This window comes from Zea mays, chromosome 3, assembly GCF_902167145.1.
Source record: "Zea mays cultivar B73 chromosome 3, Zm-B73-REFERENCE-NAM-5.0, whole genome shotgun sequence".
NCBI lineage: Eukaryota > Viridiplantae > Streptophyta > Magnoliopsida > Poales > Poaceae > Zea > Zea mays.
In genome coordinates this window covers 201,202,888-201,214,004 of record NC_050098.1, presented here as the reverse complement: position 1 = coordinate 201,214,004, position 11,117 = coordinate 201,202,888, and the positions used below count along the sequence as shown (strand labels likewise).

The 11,117-nt window shown below is 46.6% G+C and overlaps 1 protein-coding gene across 1 annotated transcript; it reads right to left on the bottom strand.

The window, feature by feature from the left end:
* Positions 1-4,987: 4,987 nt before the first annotated feature.
* LOC109945185 (uncharacterized) lies at positions 4,988-6,634 on the bottom strand. Its single transcript, XM_020551012.1, has 4 exons — positions 6,563-6,634; positions 6,396-6,470; positions 5,921-6,289; positions 4,988-5,387 (listed from the first exon to the last, which is right to left on the bottom strand). The coding sequence occupies exons 1-4, from the start codon at positions 6,632-6,634 to the stop codon at positions 5,370-5,372; spliced, it is 534 nt and encodes a 177-aa protein (XP_020406601.1). The 3' UTR covers positions 4,988-5,369.
* Between the last annotated feature and the right edge of the window lie 4,483 nt (positions 6,635-11,117).

The following is an 11,117-nucleotide window of genomic DNA, read 5'->3' as shown; positions in this document are numbered from 1 at the left end:
GAAGACTCCGGTAGTATGGAGATTCAGGAAAAAAATATTTATGTGGAGGCGGCTGACGGCAGGATGGCTCGCGTCCAGTAGATCTAGATCATACGGCTGATATCAAATGAGGTGACGTGGATACCTTAATCAACGTCGTTTCCAACCGGCTTTGTAATATAGGAAATACCGTCGGATAGAAAACTCTAGTCGGCTGAAGGAATACACCCGCCTAATACTAAAAACAAGGAGGCAGACTAGCGTTTGTCTGGTGAGATGGACTAATAAGAACACACATGAATGTTTTGAGTGGTTCGGACCGTCATAGCGTAACAAATTACCCCACTTGTGATTTGTCTTGTTGAGAGCTTGAGAAAGCCTGGTGCCCCAGGCCGAGCACCATCCCAACTAGTCACTCTCGGGTTTTTTCAGACGCGCTCCGCTATAATTTATTGGACTGTCCGGTGAGCCAACATAGCAACAGTAACCTGTGCCCAACGGTCGACTATAAAAGGTGAACAGTGCAAGTCAGAAGTCAGAGCAGAAAGCCAGAACACACCAGGCACCGGACTATTCGGTACAGCTACAGGACAAAGGGTTTTAATGTCCGACCGCTCCAAACCCCAACGGTGTGCTCCCAAACGTTATCCGCATTGATTGAGCAACTCTAAGCAAGAAGAACTATCTTTCGAACTCTGATTTAATTCTAACGCTAACCCCGACCTTAATGCACGTTTAAAGTTTGTAAATTTCCGGTTTCGCCTATTCACTCCTCCTCTAGGCGACTTTCAGCATCGCAATCCCAAGCCACCATGATATTACTTGCTTCTCTCTACAGTGAAGAATACAGTAAGGTGAACAACTTGGAGAGCACCAAGAACATATGGGATACTCTCAAGACGGCGCATGAAAGTGACAATATCACAAAAATGGAGCTCCTAGAAGGGAGCTCGAGAGATTCACCATGCTCAAGGGAGAAGGAACACAAGACACGTACAACTAGACCTACTCAAACGTTGGATCGAGTCGGGTTGGCCTGTGTCTCCCGTATGGACACGTCGGGTCGGGTTTTTTCGGGTTGGGTCGTATTGGTCGGGTCGGGTCGTCCATGATTAGGTCTATGTACAGTCGACTCAAAGCATTGGTGAATCAAGCCTGCAACCATGGGAGCAAGAAGTGGACGAACTATGAAGTTGTCAAGTTCATGCTAAGGTCCTTTTCTTTTCGTAATGCTACACTTGTACCTTTAATTCATAAAAATCTTAGGTATAATAAGATGTCTCATGAGGAGTTGCTTGGTAAGTTCCTAAGCCATGAGATAATGGTGAGGGACTCCAAGTACATTGAAGATTTGGCGCAAGGAAACGTCTCCTCCACCGAATCACAAGTCGTTGCCTTCAAAGCAACAAATGAGAAGAAGGGGATCCCAAGAAAGGAATAAACCATCGACGTTTTCATCCTTGATGATGAAGAAATGACTCTAATCATCAAGAGCTTCTAGGAAATCCTAAGGAACTGGATGGACAAGGACTACAAGCCCCGCAACAAGAGGACATGTTTCAAATATGGTAAAACTGGTTATTTTATTGCAAATTGTTCATATAATAATGATGATAAGGAAGATGACAAGAAAGGAAGAAGAAGAAATTATTTAAGAAGAAGGGGAACCCATATTGGTAAGGAGTGGGATTCGGATGCAAGCTCCTCCGACTCTAACAATGAAGGCATCGTCACCCTCGTCATCAACAAGTCCTCCCTCTTTCCCAAAGTAGGCCATAAGTGCCTGATGGCTAAGGGGAACAAAATGAAGGTATACACATATCCCAATAACCACAATCCCAAACCTTAATTTAGGGAAAACAAAAAAAACAACCCTCCAACACATTCTTATCAACGCTCTGTATCGTTCCGCATGCGGAAAAACATCCTCTCACGTGTAAATCTTCGCAGCAACTTTCCCCTCCCAATCCACAGCCCGAGCCCAGCAAAGACGACGCCTCAGTGGCCTAGGTGCACGGGGCCCACGCATGGATGCCAAGTTATTGGCTACCATGGCGCGACTCGATGACATGTTCCACCACCATGGCGCGGCTCCCGCTGGCCTCGTGCGCCTAGTCATGCTGGACAAGGTTCCCGCTAACCGCAAGGAGAGGCGGTTGGTGGGTGGCACGGTGTTCCACAATGCACCATCGTGGCGCACCCAGAGTTCGAGAAAAGCACTGGTCGACTCAGGACCTTCCTGGTCCGACCGTGGAAGGAGCACTCACACATGCTCTACATCCAGTCGGAGATCAACGACTTTATCGACCTGCAAGGGTGGATGTCATGGCTCGGCGACTTCAACTTCAACACCTGCTACTACGCCGAGGTGGACAACAATGGGGCCATCGCTGACATGAGCAACCACATCAACTGGAGGGGTGCCAAGAACATCACCTACCAGCACACGCTACAGAAGTACAGAAGTACACCGTGGAGAGCTTCATCCAGGGCCAGCACTGGCTCCCACAGCTCGACGCGCCATTCATCCTAGAGCTGCAACCGCAAGAGCGGTCTGGCAAGATACAGAGAGAAGTATGGCCATAAACGCGATCTAAAGGAAGATGGTAAATCATATGCGGATGAGGAGCCTCTCCTTGGCGCTCTCCTGAGAAGGCCAAGTCATGCTGGACGCGGTGGAGCATTTCTAACATTTTTTTGATATATGTAGGGCTAGTTTGGGAACCCAAATTTTCCAAGGAATTTCCATTTTACAAAGGGAAATTAGTCCATTCTCACATGAGAAAATAGAAATCCCTTGGAAAAATGAGGTTCTCAAACTAGCCCTTAGGAGGTTATTAGATAAGGCAACGACTGTTATGTAAGCAGTCTTTCTTTGCAAGCGTGCAAGTAAACCATCTGGTCCATTAGATTGTGATCCAACCGTAGGTCATATTTAACACTTAAACCCTTCCACCACCAACCCAATAATCTTTATTAAAAAAAACCCTAACAACCAATGGTTGTATCTGTGGTTGGATCGTAATCTAATGGACCAGATGATTTACTTGCACGTTTGCAAAGAAGGACTGCTTGCATAGCAGTCGTTGCCATTAGATAATGGTCTTTTTTTATCTAAAACGTTGGTATGGAGCTCCCAATCTAAATATATTGAAGCTGATAAATTAGGCGTTGTTGGAGTTGATCTCAGGTTTACAAGAAGTTCGGTAGGACTATTAAGAATCATTGAGAGAAAAATATCTTATCTAAACCAAAAAAAAGGAAAATAATTTATTGATTTAGGTACAGTGGACCGACAAAAGGCAGTCTTGCAACTGAAGAAACCTATGTGGCGGGAAAGCCGGGCAAGTCTCTGTCCTTCCCAGATAAAACAAGAGAAATTATAGGCCATGATGGTCGATGGACCCTTTTAATTTGTTCACAAATGCCCCCGAGCCCCGACGCACGATTCCTTATAGACCCCTCGAGAGATAAAATGCTACTCCATTGTGCAGTTCATCTGTGCTCATTTTTTTTGTTGTGGACGGCCGGAGGATGCGACCAGTGCATCTCAAGGCTGTGCCGCGTTGTTTTCGCAAGAAGAGTAGTGCTAGCTCATGCTAAATCCATGGCAATCAACAGAGATTGCGTGGCTACAGCAGGTACGCACGCCAACACCAACCGTAAGCAGGACGGAGAATCAATGGACGTGGTAGTAAACAGGCGCCGATTTCTCGGCTGGGCCTGGGGCATAAAAGGGCGATCATCAGAGAGCCGGTAAGGTAAGGTCGTCTGCTGTACCCTGCCGCCGTGTCGTGGACTCGGAACAAAAAGGTCTTCCCAAAACCCAAAGCAACCCGTGATCCTTTATCGCGCCACCCCGATACGCTTCGCCATCTCGACCGCGCGCCGGAGAGCGGAGAGTACGATGGAGATCATGTGACCCTGGCATGGATCCTGTGGTTGGACGGATCGGATGGGCATCATTGCCTTGCCTGGAACGGATGGAGCTGCCAACTTCACTGGCTCTGGCTTGACCTCCTTGTCCATGGCTACACGCCGCACGGAGAGCAGTGAGCGGGGAGCTCAGAGCTTTTTGTGGCCTGGGCTGCTGGTGCTTGGCTAGTTATCTTTGCTTTCTCTTCCGGTCAACGGATTAACAGTGTGTCACGGTACTATATTACGTGGCAGCGGTTCCTTTTTTATACTGGTGGTAGAAGTCAATACCACGCATGTGGGGCGGGCGTCTGAACCGCGCGCACCATGTCCTGTGAGATTCTGGTGCCCGACCGATACTGTCTGTCCTACTCCGCAGTCCGCACCGCCGAGCGAATCCTTTGAGGCCGTAGAACGAGCGTGCGAGTACGGCTACGCGCTTTCATGGCTTTGGACCTTCGGTACCAGCAAAAGGCAGTGTAGTAGCCATGTTTTGGATCGAGAGGGGAAGGGGTGAATCCCAGCGTTCGCGATTTTCCCTTGTGCAGTTCATTTGTGCTCATTTTCTGTTGTGGACGGCCGGACGATGCGCGGGGTTTGGCAGGTTTTTTTTTTTGTCTTCTTCATGCTTTTAAACGCAATGTCGTCACGAAAACAAACGCTCATGTTTCCGTCACCAAGATGATTAAAATATACTATTCCGTTTAGATGCGGATATTAGAGAGTGCGGATTTGAATCGTGCTGCTGTTGTATGGTTCACGAAATGGAACGTAAATGACAACGTTAACGATTCACACTCGAGTATTGGTTGTAACAAGTTTGAATAGATGCATATCTGATTATGATTGGATTTAAACAAACATGGTTTAGCGTTATCAATTACCCATCACGTACACAATATTGGCGCGTTTGGATCGTTTCCCAAGCCTGCCTGGCTCGCACCAAACCAGCCAGGTTACAGCTGGCCTGGTTGAGTTCGTCCAGCAGCCCAGTGTTTGGTTACTTGGTCAAGTCGATTCTGGCTGCACAGAGTCTATGTTTGGTTGCTTGTATGAGATGCGGATTCAAATTGCAGATGCAAGCACATGGACGTTTGGTTGGCTGCATGCATGTTGTTAAAGTCACCTCTTGCATACATCGGTAAGGTTACCCCCACAGACCAAGAGGGGATCAAACAGCTAATGTAACCATTATTACATCAATTTGGAAACTAAAATTGTAATGATTAAAGCTTGCACTAATATTACAACACCTCCTGCAAATATTATTACATCTTTAATTGTAATAGCACTAGCTTTGTTCCTAAGAAGTACTGGAACTTCCTGTTGTTTGTCCTCATTGTCGTGACCATTGAAAGCTGTCATCGCTTCTTCTCTTGAATTGTATCTTTTGTAGCAAGCTCCTTTGAAACCATTTACTTGAGCATGGCAAGCTTCCCAGGAAGAGTAGACACCAGTTTGACGGCCAACATGTACTACGTACCAAGCCATAGCTGTAAATTTTGTAATCATCATAGGCAATGGAAATCATCTCAGATCAAGGTATCAAAATTTGCCAATCAACATAGGCAATGGAAACCATCTCAGATCAAGCATGAAAATCACATACATTACAGGCAACAATCTGACTGATCGTAGGCAAAGGAAACAATCTGACTGATCACATATGCCTTCAACCTCTCAGTACTCCAACAACCCAGCAAAGGATCACCCTCAGACCTAAAGACCCCCAGAAATTAGTGACCTTACAGACAAGCAAGTTGTATCACAGCAAAAGCAAAAACTCTCATGGTATATGTTTCGCTACCCAAAAGAATGATCAGTCAGTTAGCATAATTTGCATCTACAGGTAGTAGTTCTTGGCTAGCCATGTCCTTAGCCACAGGACACGATGGGAGTCAGTCATGTGGACAAAAGCATCCCCCTATGCCTTGTTGTCCACCAGATGAGAGAAAGCACTAATTAAAGCTTCCTCATTAAAACCAGGCATATACATCACTGCAACATAGAGGTCAGGATTAATCACCTCCACTTTGGTCTCACGAATAGCACCTGCCACATCCTTGACAGCATCTGTCATTTTAGACAACATCAGAGTGTCCTCATCACTGAGAACACTCCTCTTCCTCTTATTGCCTACACCACTACTACCTTCTTTCATATCCTTTGTTGCCTCACCCCACATTTTGGCACCATCATCAACTGACTTACCACTCTTGTCCTCATCAAGTGAATCAGTCTTAACAGAGCTAGTAGCACCCTCACACGGAGATCCTAAAGCTTCATTTGAACCCATAGCATACTTCCCAGTTGCTAATCCTGTCCCAAATATAGTCATCATCTCCTTATAGTTCTCTATAGGCTTGTTTAAGAACTCAGCATCCTTAGGGTGGGCCTAAGTATAATGTTCAGGAGAAGTTAGGAATACAATGCAAGAGGAAAAAGGAATGTTGTACACCTGAGTACAATGGTTTATTTATGAAAAAAAAATAAACACAGACCTTAATGTGTCCATTGTAGTGCTCATCCTCCAGACTTATCATGCATAAGTCTTCATCCCAATTGGCACCACTCAACTAAACATGGGAGGTGCCCCTATTGATCCACATCTGGTTGGCCATTTCATCCCTCTTATTACCCCAAGCTACATTGTCAACCACATCAGTACCATCAAGTTGTGAACTGTTATTAGAATTGGGTTCCCATGTAGATTCCTCAGGGAACACCTCATCTTGTCCATGATCAAGAATCCAATTATGAAAAATACAACATGCAAGCACTAATTGCACCTGGGTCTTGTAAATTTTGTTCAGATTTGCTTGCCTTTCCTCATCCATAGCACTTAACGGGCCATATGTGATTTGAGGACGTGCGGCTTGTGCTACCCTAAACCTACTCATGAAGTATGCATAAATAACAGCAACAAAAGCAGTCGCTGGATTGACAAGCATTGTTCTCTGATCCACGGGTGCCATCTAATACATAGCAAGATTGGAAATTGCATGGCTCAGAACATGTGCTCACATAAAAAATGAAACATCAATGACTAAGACATGTGCTCAGATAACAAATTGAAACATCAATGACTAGGACATGTGCTCAGATAACAAAATGAAACATCAGGAAGGGACATGAATCATATGCAAAGTTTCAACCCTAATCCACAGGGAATCACAAGATCTAGGGCGCCTTCGAGGTTACCTGCGCTTTTTTGTCAAGAACCCTAACCGAGATGACCACGAACCCTAACCAGATTCCAATAGATCGAGGGAAAGGGGAAACACAAAAAATGTTAGTAGCCACCACAGATCTTGCAAATCCAGAACACGAAGGAGGAAATAGCACAAAACATCACCTGCTCTCACCGGGAGAAAGAAAGGAGGAGAGGAAGAAGAAGGGACGACAGAGGGCTGCGACGCCACAGCGGGCTAGAAATACCAGAGATTGGCGCGAAAGGGAGGCGGTAACCCTAGTAGCTTCCCGCGCGAAGGCGGCTGCATGGCGGGAGACAGCTTTCGGAGCGCGCGCTCGCCCGCTCGCGTGCGCGGCCAGCCAGGCCGAGAAGAAACGGGAACTCCTGGCGTGCCGCTGGAGCCAGGCTGGGGAGGGGGTTTTGCACGAGCGGATGCAGCGTCTGGATGCAGTGCAGGCAACCAAACAGCCGGACATTGGATCCCATGGGCCAGGCTGGGCCAAAACCAGGCAACCAAACGCGCCCTATGTGAACCAAACAGCACATGCGTTCAATACCAAATCGGCCATGTTATTAAAATTAGATGCATATTTAATTTCTATCGTTTGGATGTTATTGAATTGGAGTTTGAAATTGTGTGGTATAATTCCACACGATACAGAGGGCGGTGTTCTCTATTGGGAGAGAGCTTCCAGTTATAGTCCAATACTAATAATTGGGTCTCTGATTCTAAATCTCGATTCCATGTGCAACCAAACAACGTTATTACGAAAGTTGATTCTAGTTCTCGATTCCATGCACCAATATTTACATCCAAATGGGGGTATTAGGTCATCTTATTTAGAGCCTAGATGAATTAAACTTTTCGGGGGCTGATCAAATCGAAACTGGTGACGACACTTCCAAAACATACTGAACTGATCGAAAAATATATACATATTGTCTCGTTTAGAGTCCGAATGAATTTCAAAAGATTTTTTAACCTAAAAATGGTTATGCCAATTTGGATAGAGTAGAACTAGACAGACTAGTTTGGGAACCAATTAGACCGGTTTTCTACTATCTCTGGTCTAGATCTAACTCGCCTTTTGGGAGAGGTTTTGCCCTCTTGACAAATAAGGCCACCCTCAGCTTTCAAGCATAAGGGCCATAACTGATTGAGGAGGTCAATGCACACAATAAATTAAAAATTAATCTACTCTATCTCTTTGCCAATTTGGTGCATGTTTTGAGGTTGCTAGCAAGAGGCCAACCACATATGTTTTTTTTTTTGAAATAACATATATAGATCATCTCGCATAGAGTCTGGATAAATTACTTATGATTCTTGAAAAGGTTTTTGCTCTGGACGTTGAGTAAAACCTATCGGACCGGTTTGGGGTGTACTAGAACCTGTCATGATGGTTTGTAAGGCCCAATCCAAATCTAACTTGCATTCTGATGTGTTTAGAAAGGGGTTTCAACCTCTCGAAAGATAAGGCCACTCTCGTTTTAGGGCCACACTCATCAATTGAGATGACCAATACACATAATACATTGAATTGTGATCCACTCTATCTCTTTTTTATCCTAGCCTTTCTTCCAAGCCTACGTTACTACTCCCTCTGTTTTTTTATACATGACGTTTCCTAATTCAAAGCTGAATTGTTGGGCGTCAAGTATTTAGAAACGGAGGTAGTATTTATTATTTGGCCCAACGACTAAGAAAAATGTTCTAAGTTTGTTGACCGAATTAGGATATTCTAATGACGTCGCTGTCCCGACGTTGACCCTCCCGAATAAAGTTAGCTTCAACGGTTCTTTTACTAGTTTGTGAAAACTATCTGTTCTTTATCAAATAACGATGGTTGATCATCGTTACGGTTTACTTGTAAATTTTTGTGTAAGTGCGATCCTAACTGTATTTTCGGTCCGTAGCGACCGTAGCTCTGACTCTGAAATGTGACTAATGTTTGCGTGAACTACGACCATGTGAAAGGCATGAAATTGTGTTCAGAAGTGTTTGGTTATTATGACTAAAGTTTAGTTCGTGTCACATTAAATATTTGAATTAGTTATGAGTATTAAATATAATCTTAATTATATTTAATTGATTCGTCTCGTTTTTTCGTATTTATCTAGCGTAACAAGTTCTATAATTAGACTATATTTAATACATGTAATAATGATAGCAACTCTAGCGGCTGTGGCTCAGGAAGCGAGCAAGTGCTCGGTGACAAGGCCTGTCCCAACAGGAGGGCAACGTCGCTTAGGCTATATCGAGAAGGTACGTTATCACATCTTTTATTTCATCATTTATTTCGAACTTCTTTCTGCAACACTGTCGAACAATATCATCTATAGTTCCACGTTCTTTATTTTCCACACTCCACTGTAGATAGTCTTTATTCTGACATGTTATCAGTGTCTTGACCTATGAGGTTATGAAGTGGTCGTACTAGTAAACTAGATTTAGGTACTAGTAAACTAGATTTGGGAACAGGGAGCTGTCGGGCACCGTAATTAGAGGTACCCCCAATGCTCCTTAATCCGGCTCGAAAACATCTTCAGAACAAACCATACACGGCTGATAAAGCGCGGTTCAAATCAAGGCCACGTCTACCGAGGGACGCGACCTCATCCGAGCCCAGCCTCGGGCAGGAACAGTAGTACTGGACGGATTCACGCCTTGCCTGAGGGTCCCCTCAGTCAGCAGACGCACCCTCGGCTCGCCCGCAGCCCAGCTCGGGCAGCCTTTATCGTGCAGCGACCTTGGCCAAATCGCCTTACCAGCCGACCATATCGCATGCGCATTTAATACGGGGATCGCCTAACACCTTATCCTGACACGCGTGCCTCAGTCGGCAAGGTCGAAGTGACCGCAGTCACTTCGCCCCTTTACTGACCGATCTGACAAGAAAACAACGTTGTTCGCCCCGCTCTGGCTACTGTGCCAACCACCAGGGTAAAACTGAGTCACGATCTCCCACGAGTTCGGCCTCGAGCGCAACAGGGAGCTCCGCCTCGCCTGACCTTAGGCCTCGGCCTCGGGAGAAGGTCTCCGCCTCGCCCGACCCCAGGCCTCGGCCCTAGCCTCGGCCTCGGGAGGAGTCACAACCTCGCCCGACCTCAGCCTCGGCCTTAGGAGAAGTCTCCGCCTCGCCCGACCTGGGCCTCGGACCGACTACGCTACAAGGGATACATCATTACCCTACTCCTAGCTAGCTGCCTCAGACTACGAAGGAACAAGACCGGTGTCCCATGTAAGGTTACTCCGGCAATAGGTAATGATGGTTCCCCGCGTGCGCCCATGACATCGGATTGCTCTCAACCCCCTACGGAAGCAAGGAAACGTCAGCAGGATCCATGCCGCACCGACAATTGTGCTTCTACAGGGCTCAAGGCACTTCTCCGACGGCCACGTTAACTCATGTACAGGGCTCAAGGCGCTTCTCCGCCAGCCACGTTAGCACATAGCTACACCCCATTGTACAGCTGGGCATCTCCTTGTATCTATAAAAGGGGATGTCCAGGGCCTTCCTAAGCCACGCGACGACACGCGAGGCGACACGACGTTGAGGGGGTTCACGTTTAGGTTCACGCTGAGATACATTCACGTTGACACAGGACATGGACATAGGGGGAACACAGAGACTCTCTCTCTCGCTCTCGCCCTCGCTCTCTCGCGACGCTTGTAACCCCTACTACGAGCACCCCGGTGCAAGATAACATAAGCCTCATTTCCCTCTTGTGTTCAATCTTGCATCAACCCATCTGGGCAGGGACACGCATCAACAAATTTACTGGTCGGTTGACGGTCCTCGCGGGTCTGAAACGCCGACAGTTGGCGCGCCAGGTAGGGGCTCACTGCGTGTTAACGAACACTTTCCGTTGAGTTCCAGATGGGTAGCCTCCAGCATCCTCTTTAGCCGGGGACGGTGATCCGCTTCGGGAGTCTCGAGTTCATGTCCCTTGACGGCAGCTACGACATGGTACTCCTTCCCTCGCAGCGCGACAGCAATAACGGTCGTCGGCTCGCCCGGCGGCGACG